Genomic DNA, 17,440 nt, shown 5'->3' on the forward strand with positions numbered 1-17,440 from the left:
TTGTTTTAATGGGGATTTTTTTTTTAGAGCACATGAAAATGAACGCACTGCATGCAGAACAGTAGCAGTACAGAGCTGAATATCTGTTAGTTTTAAATTGCTGACATTTTATACCATTTCCTAGCACTTTCATTTTGTCGCTCTAGACAAATCAATACAATTAAATAAAGAAATAATAATCAAATTAATCAACACTAATAAATGTCTAAACTTATGTCTTCTCTTTTTAGCACCATGCATACCTCAGAATCTGACATCATCTCTTAATTGCACTACAAAGGTGAATATTATTTATCTGGATTTTCTTTTAACTCTTTAAAAAGGTTTCTGCTCAGTAAATTAAAGACATACCCAGTTCACCTGGGTAAAAATGTAAACTCATAGATCTTACTCCGTGGTTGATTGCTTATATAGCTTGAACTCTCTTAAGCAAAACTTCGTGTGATTTTATTAAGTAGTCTTCAGGAAAAGTGTCAAACCTTCTTGAAGGACATTCAAAGTAAGAATGCTATCTTGATTTCTGATGAGGATTGAATTGTATGATTGAATTGTACTGTAATATTTTCTAAGGTGGGATCACTGGCCTGGAATGCCAGTGAAACTGCAGAGTTTTACATCGTGACTGCAGAGAACAACATTGGCCACAAAGTGCAGCTCAGTACCAATGATACCTGGACTTACATTTCTGAGTTCCACTGTGGTCAGGAATACTTCCTGTCTGTTCAGGCAGCAGATTCAGTGTGCACAAGCCGCCCCAGCCCACCTTTAAATCTTACATCAGGTAAAATCCGGTTTATACTTGGAAAAATTTGTTTTCAAGCCAGTAAGTAAAAGGGCAATGCATATATTATATTTCTTTGCAAAAATGCACGATAACCGTAAAAACAATTGTACATAAAGGATTTTATGTTGTAAAATGCATAATTTCTTACATATACTAAGGAACTGTAATTGACAACAAGTGGTAAAACAATTTTTATTGCCGGTCAGTTAAACGTGATTTTTACAGGCAGACCTGGAGTCATTGAAATATGTGCTGTTAAAATGGAACTGTGCACCATACTTGAGACCCTTTTTTTATAATCCAGTCTTTTCTCCTTTCTTCCCAAAGAGCCCTGTTCACCCACCGGTATCTCCAGCTTCATGAACTGCATCTCCAACATTGCTGTGGTGTCGTGGACTGGCTCGGCTGGTGCAGAGTACTACATTGCCAAAGTTAGGACGGAAGATGGACAGTCCTCGAGCTGCTGGTCTGACAGCGAGCAATGTGCCATGCCCAATGTCCTCTGTGGGCAGAACTACACAGTGACTGTGGTGGCCTCAAACAGGAAGTGTAACTCTGATCCCAGTAAAGGTGACCCACTGCGATCAGGTGAGGACAAATCAGTATTTTTGCTACGCTGTTATTATTTTTACTCTGAAAATAGAAAGTGTGTAAATAATTCAAAGACAGATCTAATTTAAGTCTTTTTTAAATGTAGTTCTGTGTTCATTTAAAATGTATACTTAAATGAGTTTCAATTTCCTATTCTTCACACTTCTATCTAGTTCCTTGTGTTCCGACTAATGTGGAAGTGAAGATGGTTTGCTCCAAAAATCAGGCTGTTGTGTCCTGGAGTGCTAGCAATGGGGCTCTTTCTTACAAAGTGACAGCACAGAGCACACTGGGGTCCATGTCCATCTGCCAGACTGCAGGCCTAAGGTGCACTTTGACCAATCTGACGTGCGGACATGACTATTCTGTCCAGGTGGTGGCAGAGGATGAAACCTGCTCAAGTCTGCCCAGCCCAGCTATAACTTTCCATTCAGGTAAAACAGTGAGATTTTAAATGAATCTCCTTTGGACTGTGTGATGTTCATGATGTCAGTGTGTCATAGATTTATTGCTCTTAACATGTGCATGTACTCAAAGTGTTACTCCCTTCTTTTGTCAGTTCCCTGCACACCCAACATTGGCACAGTGATTCTGGACTGCTTCACCAACTCGGCCCTCTTGGACTGGGCCTACACTGAGGGTGCCTTGTATTACAATGCAACAGCACAGTCATCCAGTGGCCATGTTTCCACCTGCAGCTCCAACATCACCAACTGTGAGCTGCCAGGCTTACAGTGTGGTCAGATCTATGACGTGATCACTGTGGCCTCAAATTATGAGTGCAGCAGCCCTCCCAGCTCCACACTCCAGGTGGAATCAGGTAAAAAAAAAAATCTATATGCAATAAAAATAAGTTAAAATTGTGAGGCAATGATTTGCTGTAGTGTACCACTTATTTGGTAGTTTCACAGTAATTTCACACTGGCGGAAAATATATATTTTTGGCATATTTCAACTTCTAGGGGGGCATAAGCAAATGCAAAACTCAGTATTGTGGGAGTTTAGTTGGGTCGCTTACTAGTGCAAACTACATGTCATTTTTTAGGGACCTGAAGATGTTATTAAGTTTTCCATTATAAAATTATTAGGTTTTTAGGTATAAAAGCCTTGATGAAGCTTAAGGAGCTGTTATGTTATCTGAGTCAGAAGTGTAAGCACCTAGAAATGGAGCTAGGGTTGCAGCTAGCCACTATCATTACACTTACTACCTCCTCATTGAGCTATTTCACTTTGTCCTTCAACCACCAGTGCCTTGTCCTCCCGAGGATGTTGTGCATGTACTGGATTGCTCTACTAACACAGCTGTGGTGGAATGGCAGGCCAGCAGAGGGGCGGACTACTACATTGTCCAAGCCGTCGGCATGGAAGAAGATGAAACGAGTTGCGAGACAATGTCACAGTCCTGCATCCTCGCAGACCTCTTATGTGGCTTCACCTACAACATCAGCGTGATTGCTGTTAATGATGTGTGCAATGTGTCAAAGAGTGACACGGAGCAGATGCAAGCAGGTACAATAGGGAACGTTCACGTCTGACAGCCAGTTACGACATGCTAAGTCCATAATTTTCTTAAATAGGAAAATAAAAATACATAATATTTTTTGTGATTGTTTAAATATACTACTGAACAATCTAATATTTACACACAGATGTTGTTACTACTAGTTATTATCACTGAAAAGGTCTGTATGTGATCATTGCATCTGTACTAATCGTTCTTTCCCTGTGTTTTTGCAGTGCCCTGCATACCACAGCTAGTGGAGGCCGAGGTTGTTTGTGAGTCTGGTGCTGTGGCAGTGTCTTGGGAGCCAAGTAAAGGAGCATTATCCTACACGGTAGTTGCCCAGGGCCGCGGTGGCTACGCTTCAGTTTGCAACAGCAACGACTCAACCTGCCTGCTCGGTGACTTGCTGTGCGGCCTCAACTACTCGATCACTGTTACTGCTTCAGATGACACATGTGACAGCACTGAAAGCTCTGCTGTGGAGATCAACACAGGTTAGAAGATTTCATTTATCAAAATATGATGGATTTTAAAAAAAAAATCATGAATATATAGTATAAGAGAGTGCAATTAATATTCTTCTGTATTCACATTTGTCTTTAGTGCCATGTGTGCCTCAGAAAGTAAGAGCTGAGATGGTGTGCAGGAATGACACAGGAGTGGTATCATGGGAAGAAGGGGAGGGTGTGTCCATCTACAAGGTCCAGGCTTTTGGACCTGATGGTCACAAGTCAGAGTGCGACACAACTGAAAGCAGTTGCAAGCTACCCAACATGCACTGTGGCCAGCTCTACAACCTGACAGTTACAGCTCAGGATGGACGCTGTGATAACAGCCAAGCCCACCTCAGCCTGCAGTCAGGTAGATGGGAACTACTGTGTGTGTGTGTCATCTGTGTTTTAAGATGTCTTCAAAGCTTAGCCAATGATAGTAATGATGAAAAAAATGATTATATGTTGTTGACATGTCAGTTGTCTTACTGCTCATATCATACCTCATACCTCAGCAATGCTTTAGTTCCTCTTTTTCTTTCACAGTGCCGTGTAAGCCAACCAGCGTGAAAGCTTCTCTACGATGCCACTCAAACTCTGCTGCAGTGACATGGGAGGGGGCCAGCGGAGCTCTCCTATATACTGCAGTGGGTGTTACAGCAGATGGCCGTTACAGGGTTGAGTGTAACAACACTATGACCTTCTGTGATCTGAGTGAGCTGCAGTGTGGGAAGACCTACAATGTTAGCGTGTTCAGCCAGGATGAGTCCTGTTCCAGTTTGGAGGGCAACAAAGCTTACGTACGAACAGGTATCAAAAGCAGCGGAGGCTCAGATATGAACTCAGTGTAACAGCTTGTGACTTTATACAATCTACATACAGATGGCAGGCTTAATAATTTATCTGAGTAGTTTAAAAATACTCAAACAACTTGTGTCTCTGCCACCCTCAGCGCCTTGTCCACCACAGAATGTGGTTGTTGGTGCACAATGCGGAGCAGGTTCCATGGTTGTGTCCTGGTCCCCCAACCCTGATGCCCAGTACTTCCACGTGGCTGCAGTAAGCAACACTGGGGCGAGACTCTACTGTAACTCTACTGGAAATAGCTGCACTCTAAATAATCTGCCCTGTGGACAGCGCTACAACATCACTGTGCTGTCTATAAGAGATGGTTGCCAGAGCAAACCGAGCGCTGTGGCGGAGTCTTCTTCAGGTAAACTTTTCTTATAAATACAAAATGTACTGATGTGCTGGAGACGTGATACACTTTCTTCATGTCTTTGTGGCTATAAAGAGTTTAATGGAATCCCTTCCTAAAGGGTAAAATCAATGTTCAAGTTTAGGTCTGCACATCCATAAATAAGATCCCAAATATGAGACGGTGTATTAATCTGAAAAGCAAAACATCTGCAAATATCAATCTGATAATAAATATTTGTTAGTTTATTTCATCTTTAAAATCAAGGCTTAAGATCTGAATTATGACAACAGCTGCACCATCAGGTGCAAAAGCCAGCAAACCATGTATGTAACATTTCTTTAGAGATGGTGTTATAGAGAGAGTTTCCAGATGTGGGAAGTGGGAGGAGTCCCGGCGCATAACTGCAGTTCAACATGTTGAAATAAGAAGCTGCAGATCTAACCTTTTTTCTTAGCCAATTGTGGTGTTGACAACATGTGTGTAAGAATGTTTCGATAATTATTTTGTAAGTTCATCTCTGACTCTCTAAATCCTTTGCATTTCATTTTTATTTCGTTAGTGGGGTTTTCTGGGGTTTAGTTAGTGGGGGTGGACTTTTTCAAGAAGCAAAGCAAAAATCAGACGAGACTAATAAAAATGTATATGTTTATCTACATGTTTGACATATTTTATTGGTGGGGATAAGAAATAATGTAGCATAGGCGGAGACACATATGCCCAACTCCAAGCAAAGCACATGCTAATTTCTAATGCAAACATAAGATTTTGAAGTGAAAATCTGAGCTTATGGTGCCAGTGAACATCTGTAGATGATTAAATATATATATATTACATTTACCATGCGCATTAATGTTTTGCCTGATCTTCGGCTTAAGCCACAGATTTTTCACAGGATGTTAACCGGTGGGTTCTACTGGCAGTATAGAAATAGATATGCTTTCCATCTTTTTTTCTTTTATGTTGAATTAAATGTGGATCTCCTCTGGAGCAACTCGCTCATTATGTTGCCTTTCACCTTTAATAGCTCCATGCATACCCAGGAACATTAAGGGCAGTCTGGACTGCATATCAAACAGTGCCTGGGTGACGTGGGACGACTCGATGGGAGCAACCAGTTACTTTGTGCTGGCCCGAGCAGCCAATGGTCACAACTCCAGCTGCACTACCACCTCATCTCCCTGTAAAGTCCAGGATTTGAACTGTGGGACACTTTACACCTTTAAGCTCAAGGCTATCAACAAGCACTGCAGCAGTATTGACAATGCCACCTTTGAGCTTGAGACAGGTATTTACCAGGAATCTCTGCACTCTGGATCCCTCTGTTAAGTGTGTGGTGTTTTGTGTGTTTTTGTGAGGTTTCTACAAAGTATTTTGACCACTGACATCTCTGGGTGAGGCCTGCTATCTATATCTTTTCAGCTTGTTTTCAGCTGTTTTATCGTTTGTGACAGATTAGACATTGGAAAGGATTTTTCCTTTTTCTAATTATTGGTTTGAATTCTTTTCTGTAGGTCCTTGCACTCTAACATCCATCAGTGCAATGAGCCAATGCAACAGTGACACCATCCTAGTTGAATGGAAGGTGACTGCAGGGACGCCAGTCTATGTGGTCACAGCTGAAGGTGATGACAACTCTGTTGTTACCTGTAACAGTACCTCCACTTCATGTGTACTCCAGAATGTTCACTGCGGCATGCACTACAGCATCATAGTAGCAACTTCCTCTGATAAGTGCAGCAGCCTCAGAAGCCCTCCAAAGAAGGTCCAAACAGGTATTCTTCAGCTTCCCAGATTTGTCTGCTAAACTACAGTAGAGTTTCAGTACAAACACCCACAGAGATTTGAATCAGATAACTCTGTCTTCTTTAGCACCTTGCGTCCCAGCCAATGTAACAGTGGTGCCATCGTGCAAGGACGCTGGGGCCAAAGTGAGATGGGCGGACTCTCTGGTGCCCACATCATACCAGCTGATAGCCACAACTCGAGATGGACACGTGGCAACCTGCAACACCTCAGTGAACAACTGCTCTTTGGTTGATCTTCACTGTGGTCAGCTGTACAATTTAAGCATCACTGCCAGAGGGGAGAACTGTACCAGCTATCCCAGCAGTTCATCCTTTAAAACAGGTACAAATAACTGATCAGTTTTTTTCTGTCATCTTATTGAGCTTTACTTCTTCAAGTCTTTTGATTAGTTTGTGTTACTGAAAAGGGTATCCTGTTTTTTAGATTCAAAATTTCTAAAAAACTGCGTTTAGAAATTGGGCTGCATGCTACGTTCCCCTAACAGGAATCCTCTCTCTCTCCTTCCTATCAGTGCCCTGTGCACCCTCTGATATCGCAGTGGATATTGACTGTCAGACCAACTCGGCTGCCATGTTGTGGAACAAAAGCACGGGTGCTGTGGAGTATTTTAGCTTTGCACAATCCACGAATGGAGTCGCCCTGTTCTGTAACAGCAGCAATCCCTCCTGCACCTTCAAAGGGCTGGAGTGCGGTGGCGTTTACAATTTCTCTGTGACAGCCTCTAACAGCATCTGCAACAGCTCGTTCAGCTCACCTCTGCAGGCCGGAGCAGGTAAGTCAAACATTTATATTTAACCACAAGTTTGGGGAAAAAAAAGAATTTTTTAAATGTGTTTCTACTCCTACATTTATGGTCAATTTGCAGCGTTATTGATAAAATGCTTCTTCCTTCTTCTTCAGTCCCGTGCCCTCCTTCTCGTGTGAATGTCCGTATGCAGAGGATAGACAGGCTATACTGGGCCATGATATCATGGAGCAAAGTTACATGTCCTGATGTTGATTATTTGGCGGAAATCAGCGGTCAGATTGAAAACAACCCACAAGCCTTGATGACTGTCTCTTCTTATTGGCTACCCAGGCCATACTTTGAATTTCCAGTGCCTTGTAGCACTGCTTTTAACATCACAGTGCGTGCCAAGAACTCAGCTGGTATCGGCAAGCCATCGAGTCCCATTACTGCACTAACAGGTAACTTTCTGTTCTCATTTGTAGACTTTAAATGGAACAGGATGTGTTTTTGCATGGATGTTTATGTGTTCACAGCAGATGGCTGCAGTTCCCTGGTTCCGCTGGAGGTCTCTTCCTATTAAAAGGGACTTTTTCCTTCCCACTGTTGCCAAAGTGCATGTTCATAGGGGGATTGTTTGATTGTTGGGGGTTTTCTGTGTTATTGTAAGGTCTTTACAGTATAATGCACTTTGAGGCAATTATTTGTGACTTGGCGCTATATAAATTAAATTTAACTGATTTATTTTGAATTAAACTAAACTTATACCATAATGTCAGCTTCCAGTTATAGCGATTTATGCATCAAATGCAATAATAACAAAAGCCTGACATTACAGTATAGATAAAATTTTAACTATAGCATTACCCTTTCCTTCGGTTAACAGCATTTTCACTGTTTCCTTCCCAGCCCCGTGTGCTCCACAGAGTGTGATGTACACTGGCAACAGGCAGTCTGCTGTCCTGTTCTGGAATGCTTCAGTGTTTGCTACCAGTTACACGGTCTACAACATATCGAGAGGAACCCGTGTAAAACTATGCAACACCACCGAACTTTCCTGCCAGCTGACCGACTTCGATCCTAATGCAACTATAGTGACAGCTAGCAATGCTGTAGGGGAGAGCAATCCCAGCCAAAACATTACAGGTAAGACAGACAGCAGTGGTCTGCAGCCTGCACGCAACTTAGGAAAACAGATTTAAATGTTTCTACACTCCTTTGTGTTTTATGTAATTCTTTATAACTTTGTATAATGCCACTAAAAATTAAATGTGGTTGGTTCTTTTTCTATATATTGCTATTTAACACAATCCTCTTTGAGACATTTTCTTACGAGTGCTTTCCTCATCTTCCTCAGGTCCAGTGACAACTCGCAGAAGAAGAGACCTGGAATTTGTTCAGTTCTATGCCAGTTTAGAAGAGGGTTAGTGTGTTTGTATTGGTGTAAAACAGCATCAAGATAGTGTTGCTCATGTAATCAATCAGCTGTCACTCACTTCCCTCTGTCTCTGTTAGATCTTGAAATCCCAGAGGTGCTGACATTAACAGTAAGTGGAGTTTCTTTGCATGTGAGTTGGACGACAGTGACGGGTGCCACCGAGTACACACTTATGATTGAGGAGGAGCAGATAGAGGGAAAAGCCAGCAAGCCGGCGAGAGTTCGAAGAGTGGAAGGTGACTCTTACACAGAGACTGATCTCAAACCCCAGACTACCTACTGCGTCAGGGTGGCAGCCAAAAATGCCATCAACCAAAGCAGCTACTCCCAATCCAAGTGCAGAAACACTGATGCTCTAGTGGGCTCTTAGTGACACACACACACATGCACGCATACACACAAATTCACTTAAATAGACACTGGACTAAAGAGAAATACTATCATATGCCACTTTGTAGCATCCATAACACAACTCATGCTGGTTTGATCGTACACATACTTTAGGAAGATAATTGTGAAAAGGAAGTAATCACGCATACAAAGTCATGATAAAATTATGTTTCTTAAATGTCACAAAGAGATGATGATCAAACCTAACAACCACTTATAGATTTAAATGCTTCTGAATTTTCTGTGGGAGTAGTTTGTATATTTGCATAAATGTAGCTCTGCTGAAATTATACAGTATTTATCAAAAACATGCTTATATTTTTGGGGTAGGTTATTCGATTCTCTGCATGATTGATGAAAAATGTAGTGTAAACAAATAAAATGGTAATTTATAAAGCTATATTTGTAAAGCCATGCAGTATCTGATCTTTTTGATGTACTATGTGACTTCTCAGATTGTACACACGCCGACAGATGCTTTTGAACAATCCCAGAAATTAAAGAATAAAAAAAAGGTTGAAAACACACAAAACAAAGTTTCATTTTTTCCAACTTGGAAAGCACACCATCTTTTAACTCTGAAGCTTTACATATCAGGACAATGAAGCATCATCTGGGCCTGTGCAGGTCTGAAAATTATTTTAGAACAACTTCAGATAAACAACAGAAGACATTACATTATGTCACTATTTATTCAAAAAATGCTAATCCAAATTACTGAAGTAATGTGTATTTTCTCATACTCAAAATCAGAGGGCTTCACTGGGATTTATGCACTGACAGGCAGATACATTGATAGCTTTAACACTTAGAACAGCCAGGAGGGTCATTTTGATCTTAAGTAGAATTTGATTTGGGCCCCCCACCAGCACCAGTCCTGCCCACCTCAGCACCACTAGTATTATCTATATTTTGTTCATGCTTTATCATTTGTGCGTTAAACATCAAACACAACTATTATCATAACTTACTAGTGTGCTGGAAGGAAATCAAGACAATGTATGATTCCTGTTCATGTGCCTCACAGCTGTTCCGTATTTCCCAAATGTGGTAGAGCGCAGTGATATACTGTGAAAGGAAATGATGCAACTGAAGCCTGGCAGCATCTGGTATATATGAAGCTTTGGTCATTTGGATAAACTGGCCCAGAGGGACAGACCACTGTGTATTATGTAAAGCCCCACAGCACAATGAGCACACAATAAACCTCACAAGTCTATTTTTGGGTTTCAAAACTTTCAAAATTAAATGTTCTGAATGCTGTGATAAAACAGTTTCTGTTTAAATAAATTATTTCAGTGTAAAACTGGGACTGTGTGACGCCTCAGTTGTTTGAGGTGATCCTGACGGATCAGAACTAACTGATAATTAAGGACAGTCACGTTTTATCATATGAACAACAGTATGTTACCTGAAAGTATTCAAACACTGTATTACGAGTTCTTGTCTCTGTGGGAAAGTTGTATTCACTATATATGTTTAGGGGTTTTCGTGGCTGCAGTGAGTGATGCTGCAAGCAGTGTTTTAAGAGAAAGATAGAAATAAAATGGTCTTCTTGTTTGGATTTTGCAAGTACACAAGACCTCAAGTCAGTAAGAGAAAAGCACCCTCTGCAGTACAGCCCATGCAGCAGTCCATTGTCCATAGCACAATCCATTTTCACACAGGAATACACCATAACACAAATATTTTTTATACACATGCTGTATGTCTCTTACTGGATATTTAAGTATCGTTTTGTTTTTAATGGGCATATGGAAGCATGGTTATTTTCATATTTCCATAAAATGTTAACCTCTCTGATAGTTTTTTTTTTATTTTTATTTTTTATTTTTATTTTTACATTAAATACTGAAAATTCTTGATAATACATCTATCTCTGCCTGGCATGCCCCCCCCCCCCCCCCCATAATATTGGTATATGTTTAACACACACAAAATATACATTTATCAAACTGGTTTGTGTGACATTTCAAGTGCTCTTTGGGGCCCCCTTCTGGTGTTGAAATCCCATTTGCAATTCATTTGCTCGGATTAATAAGGTGCTCCACACTCTTCACTCTGCAACCCATTTGGTTCTCCACCCGTTCCACCACACACTGCTCTGCTCAGCTATGGCTCAATGCGACCCTGCAGTATTTTTTAACCTTTTATCGTTATATATTTAACTGGAGCTTTGCAAAAGGTTGTCAACAGCCAAAGAAGAGCTTTGAATTTCCTTTGAGAAGCCTGGAGAACTGTTAATGACAACAGCTTATAGAAATCACAAAACAAGACTGCCTAAGAGAGTTCAGGCAGAATAAAAGTGGTCATATCCATCCAAATATTGACATTCTGGCTTGTTAGACTTGTACAAACTCAATTTATGCCTTATACTGTATTAGCATGTATGTGTATATGTTTTCTCTATTTTCCATAGCAAAATGTAAAGAAATGCAGGTTGGCTCAAGGCTTTTGCGCAATACGGGATATATTTGTGGTGGAAAATGGACATTTGTATTACTACATAATTGCTTTGCTTATATTATGTGGAGTAGAAGCAAAAATATTTAAAAATAAGTCATATATTTTACTTTCAAAGACATGCTCAAGCCTGCTGAAGCCTCGATTAAGCTTTAAGGGACTTTTCCAAAGCCAACAATTATTAATTTAATATAAAAAAAATAAATTTTGACCAGTTGGATGCACTTCCACAACAAACGCATGGACCAGCCAACTCTACCACTTTTGAAGCCATGTGTTGCCGATATATTTTAAATAATGTAAGAACAGAACCATCTTTGCTCACCCTCCCCTCCCCCCAAAAACGGTCCCGACTCTATAACAACAGCGCCCTCTGGCGGCCGGCGGGCGGGGTTATAGGACTGACGAGCCAAAGATGGATCTGACGTTCAGTCCGCCGCTTCACAAGCAGAGACATCAATTTGTCGTCGATTTTGTCAAGAGGAACAAACCTAAAAAGGTGGCTAATGTCTTCGTGAAAAATACATTGTTTTAAAACTTTAGCTTAAAAGCAAGAATTTGTTTTAGCGACGTTTGACCACACCAAGGCTAATTATGTTAGCAAACATTTTCACCAAACCAATTAAGTTAGCTACTATAGCGCATAATGAACTTCGTTGCCTTGGCTTTTCTTAACGCTTTGGGTTCACTGTATTTACAATTTATTATTAAATTTATTTAACCGAGAGTCTGCGCTGTGCCTTTGTTTAGGTGGTGGACTTGGGCTGCGGTGAGTGTACCCTCCTCAAAATGCTCAAGTTTCACCACGAAATTGAACTTCTGGTTGGAGTGGACGTGAACGGTGCCAAAGTCAAGAAAAGGATGTATGTATGCATGTCTGTTCACGCAAATGGTGAGAGTTAAGATTAGACCGGGGTTAAAGTAATTTAAAGTGTATTCTTTGGCGAATCTTGTGCATCAGTGCACCAACATATATTCCTCTTAACGTGTTAACGGAGACAACAGGTCTGTCTAAGGCTATGTCGGAGATTTTCCGTTTCATAAAATAATCCCGTCCACATGTAAACGCAAAAATGAAGGTAAACGCTGCTAGGAACATGCCAAAGCAACATGTATTCCTAACCGTGTAGAAATGTTGGCCAATCAGAAGTCTAGAAGCCTCGGTGGGAGATAGTAAACAAAGATGGCGCATAGAAGCAGAACCAGTCCTATGTGTGGAGGGACAGTAACTGTGTGTGTATGTGTAAGCATTTAAACACTGCAGAGAGTAAAATGAACAGTAAAAGTCTACACCCATTGTAGAAATTAATTTCACCGAAACAATAACGTGGCGCACAGTGTGACGTCAAAAAAGGCGCACACCTTTGACGCTGCGTTTTCTCCGTTTTTGTCGTCCACACGTAAATGCAAAAACGGAGTTTTCAAAAATATCCACCCTGGCCGGAGTTTTTAAAAATCTCCGTTTTCAGTGACCAAAAACGCCGTTTACGTGTGGACGAAAGGTGCAAACGCATAGAAACATCTGCGTTTTCAAAAATACCCGGGTACGTGTGGAGGTAGCCAAAGACTACATGCAAAAAACGAACAGAAAATTAAAAACTAGACCTTTGGGAAAAAAATTGACTGAAAGGACTTTATGAGGTCATTAAAATATTTCTGTAGAGTAAATATCCTTAGAGTGGGTGTTTAATTTGGTAAAATTTGTTATCACAAACTACAAGATGAAGGTTTGATCGACGTTTTTGAGGCTTTGGATGTCTTTAGGCCTGTGAGTCAGCTGCTTTCAAAGAGTCCTGTTGTTTATATTGTAACATTGCTGATTTTCACAAATTCCCACCTCCCGCATTTGTCTTAAATAAAATGATAAGTACATAGTGTAAAACTAACACTGAAACTAATAAAAACCAAACAAAAGCTAAACATTTTTAAATGATAAAAACTCAACTCGTATAAGAAAATCTTCTCTATTCTGGCCCAGTCAACATTCAGCATTCGCTGACATTGTCTGCTTCCATCTGCTTCCTTTTGACTGAGTCCTCTGGGACCTCAGAACATTTAAAAAACACTAATTAAAACAGAAATGGAAAACAGTGTGACATCAGTGAGAACAAATCAAGTGACGGTCATAAAGATTGGAATGATTAAAAAACAAAACAAACAAAAAAAAAAAAAAACGCCTCTGAGACGGGAGACCAGTTAAGTTTAACTTTAAAAATTGGTTAAAATTTAGTGATTTAAAATGATCTTAAAGTCTTGCTGTGATTATTGTCTTCAATAAAGATGAAAGCACCAGGCAGCACAGTAATGTGCAGGCTCTGCTTGAATGTTTCTTTAGGCATGGATTAGCTCCTATATCAACTGACTACCTGGAGCCAAGTTACGATCAGCTGTGCGTTGAGCTGTACCAGGGCTCAGTGACCCAAAAAGATGCCCGCCTCAAAGGATTTGATCTGGTCACCAGTATAGAGCTGTAAGCTGCTGCATTCTCCTCACCCTTTTGCGTTCTGTTCATCATTACAAATGTTTTTTCTTTCTTTGCTTTTATGCTCGTCACTCTGTGCTGCTTCTTGTAACTGTGTTTTCTATCTGGCTGTGTGTGCAGCATTGAGCACCTCACTCCTGCTGATGTGGAGCTCTTCTCTGAGGTGGTATTTGGTTACATGACCCCAAAGATGGTCATCATCAGCACCCCAAACTCTGAGTTCAACATCTTCATGCCTGGAGTGTCCTGTTACAGGCACAGCGACCACAAATTTGAATGGACCAGAGCAGAGTTCAGATCCTGGTACATTAACTTTTTTTAGTCATGCAAATAAATTCATCCTGAAACACTGTAGGAACCTATCCCCTACTGAGCATACAAGACAAATTTAAACTGCATCCCTTCTCAGGGCTATGAAGGTGTGTTTGGACTACGGCTATGAGGTGGAGTTCACTGGTGTTGGAAAAGCCCCACAGGGCCAACAGGAGGCAGTTGGGTTTTGTACCCAGATCGGTGTGTTTTACCAGCTCGGGGGGAGAGATTGCTGCAAGACGTTGCTCGTCAACGATGCAGAGGATTTGTTTCCATATACATTGGTAAGTATATTTCAATATTAGTACAAATGAAAAAGCTAATTATTTCTGTAGTACAAACAAAAAGCATTAGTGTTAGTGCTGTGGTATTTGTGTTTTCACTAGCATTTCCTGAGCTGCTACTATTGGAATTATGCACTATTAATATTATTAGCTGCTGCAGCTGGTCTTTTTGATTTATGTGATCATCGATTCATATTGCCATCTGGTAAACAGGAAACAGCTGTAACCCATCTCTTCAGTCCTGTCAAGTCTTTTAAGCCTTGTCTCCCATTGTCCTCTAACTTATTTGTCTACTGAAACATCCTCTGTGTTTTCTGGGTCATGCCAGAAGGGAGGGAGGGATGGATGGATAGATATATAGATCTTTTTTTTATTTGCATTTTTGATGAAAATGCACATGTGAAAATATTTGATGAATGCACATTAGTTACTTCCTCATCAGTTTTTATTAATTAGTCATTCCAGTGATTTGAATACACCTAGCAAACCAGAGGTAAAAGCAATATTTGATGATGCAGTAGCAGCAACATTTGAGTGCAGTAGATTGCTTTTAAACTGGTATGAAATGACAGTATTTACCGCCCTCTGCTGGTGGCTGCTTAAAATTGCAAACAGCTGGACATACCTGTAACACCAGCGTGATTAATAGTGATTAAGCAAAAATTACATTTCTACACCTCTCTAATAATAACTTTGTGGTATTAATCAACAGCATTAGAGCTTTTATCCTGAATATATGCTTCCCCAGGTTTCTGTTTCATACAGGTTTTTGTGATGCTGCCTGTCTCCTTTGACTTTTGACCTGTGCTTTTTCCTCTGCTCTGTCAGCTTTACAGAGTAAACTACCCCAGCCTATGTGACAACAACATCTTGCGCAGGGTTCTGGTGAGTGAAGTGCTGTACGGGGCAGAAAAACTAAAGAATAGATGGATGGAGGAACAGGCCGGCGGGACATGTGATGCAGTTGCACTGTGTCAAACTGAGGGAGCAGGTGAGGAATTCCTGTCAGATGAAGCAGACAGGGTGAAAAGCATTGTTTTATCATCTTATTTAAACACAAGTAGAATACACGTTTGTTTAAAATGCACCCAACTGTATACCTACAGCATGTGCAGAGGAGATGAAAGATTTAATGGAATGGAGTGGTGCATCAGACAGTGCTGAAAAACAGGGGTCCTGTACATCATGCAGGTGAGCTTCCTCAGGAGGATGCCAGTATGTGGTATTAAGGGGAGGCAGCATCTCCCAGCGTTTTATTTTATGACTTTTTCTTTATTGACCTTTTTGTGTGTACTAATAGGATTGTGGCTGTACCACTGGATGTGCTGTGGTCCTGCTGTCCTAAAGTCAGCGTGCTAAGTGGAAGCCTTGGTAATCTCAAACATCTGCTGATGGATGAGCCGAACATTAAACTGAGCCAGGATAGCTCTGCTGTGCTAGTAAATCACTGGGAACAAGGTATTGTTTGATTCATTTTCTTTGTGCTTCACTAAATGTTTGAAGTGGTTGTTAGATTGTGTTAATTTTTCTGTGAATATGAATATTTTCTTCATTCATTGATGCAAGTTTGACTGTAATCATCTCGTGTTGCATAATAATGAATGTAAAACAGTCTGGCTTAAGCCCAAAATTAAAATCTGATGTTTTTCATCATTGACCTGTCTCATATGCACTGGTGCATATCAGACAATTAGCAAGGCTAATGGAGGCTCAAGTTGATGTGGCACAAATAGAGCCTCAGGTCTTGTGCTGACAAACAACCCTCTGTAAATGAATCTGCTGTCTCAAGCAAATGTGTGTTATGTACCGTACTGTGTGAAAATCCAGAGCCACACCTTCTTTATATTTTACTTCCAAGGAGCCAGACTTTCTTTTACATTTTTAAAGTGGTCTTGAGGAATAGTTCTCCAAGCTTTCTGAAGGTCTTTCAAAGTTATTCTTCGGACATTGGCTCCTTTTTCCCCCCCACTCATTTTCAGTCCAGTCCTTGTACCTGACCATGTTCAGAGGAAAGTTCTGAACTGTGAATCATTCAAGCATCAAAAAGGCACCTAACTCAAGGGATGAACCAGTGTTGTCTAATAAAAGGCATAACAAGACAGCTTGGTAAAGAAACTCAAGTTAAATTAATAATTTTTGTAATTAAATTTATTGTTTCTCTAGGCACTTTATTATTAGCAGTCAGTCACAAAAACATGCCCTCCTCTCATTTTCTGTAGTTAAATCTATGAAAAATGCCAAAGATAACACAAGTTGAAGAATAAAGGTGGTCATGCCAAATATTGATTTTAAAGCTCATTAGAAGTCCACAAACTGTATGTATTTCCATGTATGTTTCTACATATTTCCCATCTTCCTAGCATAATATAGAGAAAGGAGGGTGGCTCAAAACCTTTGCACTTACTCGATTAAGTCAGAACACACATGTCAAGCCTCGATGAAATAATCCTATGGAGGGCCAGAAACTGTTCTCCACCCCTTTGCATAACTGACTAAAACTTCAATAGTGTCAGCAGTGACAGTATTAAGTGTATGTGTGTGGAAGGGTATTGCAGCCTTCCACACAAATGCAGTACTAAGAGGTTGTGCAGCAGAGATCATCAACTTGTATCCAATGCTCACAAGAATCATTTTAGCCACATTGACCACAGAGTGCTTTGCTCACTTCCCTTCACAGCTCACATGCATCGTCAGCTAACCATGCAGCCTTGTGTTCGTTGCATGAATGTTTGACTGAATGTTTCTGTGTTTGTGACTGTGATGCTTCATTGGGATTCTCAGACCAGGAAGAAAAGGAGGATGACTATAATTTGGATGACAGTGGGTATCCAGAGGCCAGTCTGCACAGCCACAGTGTTGAGCAAGAGGAAGACTGGGAGGAAAATGATTGATGTGGAGGATGTTTTCGAGGTATATGTATGATTACTGGGTTCATAATAAATATGAGAAAAACTTCAGATTGTCATT

At 40.6% G+C, this 17,440-nt stretch overlaps 2 protein-coding genes across 3 annotated transcripts in view; both read left to right on the forward strand.

Moving 5' to 3' along the window:
* The window catches only part of fndc7b (fibronectin type III domain containing 7b), a 42,657-nt gene extending 33,259 nt beyond the window's left edge, over positions 1 to 9,398 (forward strand). The window contains exons 45-62 of the mRNA XM_084909347.1: positions 231 to 280; positions 571 to 781; positions 1,112 to 1,372; positions 1,549 to 1,809; positions 1,935 to 2,195; positions 2,624 to 2,884; positions 3,113 to 3,373; positions 3,483 to 3,740; positions 3,917 to 4,180; positions 4,323 to 4,583; positions 5,596 to 5,856; positions 6,083 to 6,343; positions 6,441 to 6,698; positions 6,889 to 7,149; positions 7,278 to 7,565; positions 8,014 to 8,250; positions 8,462 to 8,527; positions 8,620 to 9,398. Coding sequence (XP_084765473.1) covers positions 231 to 280; positions 571 to 781; positions 1,112 to 1,372; positions 1,549 to 1,809; positions 1,935 to 2,195; positions 2,624 to 2,884; positions 3,113 to 3,373; positions 3,483 to 3,740; positions 3,917 to 4,180; positions 4,323 to 4,583; positions 5,596 to 5,856; positions 6,083 to 6,343; positions 6,441 to 6,698; positions 6,889 to 7,149; positions 7,278 to 7,565; positions 8,014 to 8,250; positions 8,462 to 8,527; positions 8,620 to 8,912 — 4,274 coding nt within the window. The 3' untranslated portion in view covers positions 8,913 to 9,398. The remainder of the gene's footprint in view (positions 1 to 230; positions 281 to 570; positions 782 to 1,111; positions 1,373 to 1,548; positions 1,810 to 1,934; positions 2,196 to 2,623; positions 2,885 to 3,112; positions 3,374 to 3,482; positions 3,741 to 3,916; positions 4,181 to 4,322; positions 4,584 to 5,595; positions 5,857 to 6,082; positions 6,344 to 6,440; positions 6,699 to 6,888; positions 7,150 to 7,277; positions 7,566 to 8,013; positions 8,251 to 8,461; positions 8,528 to 8,619) is intronic.
* Positions 9,399 to 11,792: 2,394 nt separating this feature from the next.
* henmt1 (HEN methyltransferase 1) lies at positions 11,793 to 17,440 on the forward strand. 2 transcript variants are annotated; one of them, XM_084910045.1, is made up of 9 exons: positions 11,793 to 11,894; positions 12,146 to 12,258; positions 13,731 to 13,865; positions 13,998 to 14,180; positions 14,287 to 14,473; positions 15,302 to 15,464; positions 15,580 to 15,664; positions 15,774 to 15,931; positions 17,255 to 17,440. In XM_084910045.1, the coding sequence occupies exons 1-9, from the start codon at positions 11,811 to 11,813 to the stop codon at positions 17,362 to 17,364; spliced, it is 1,218 nt and encodes a 405-aa protein (XP_084766171.1). In that variant the 5' UTR covers positions 11,793 to 11,810; the 3' UTR covers positions 17,365 to 17,440. The 2 variants fall into 2 exon arrangements, with proteins under 2 accessions (XP_084766171.1, XP_084766172.1); XM_084910046.1 differs by lacking the exon at positions 11,793 to 11,894 and having other exon boundaries at positions 12,181 to 12,287.

This window comes from Perissodus microlepis, chromosome 17, assembly GCF_051167445.1.
Source record: "Perissodus microlepis isolate ML-2025 ecotype Zambia chromosome 17, ASM5116744v1, whole genome shotgun sequence".
Taxonomy (NCBI): Eukaryota; Metazoa; Chordata; class Actinopteri; order Cichliformes; family Cichlidae; genus Perissodus; species Perissodus microlepis.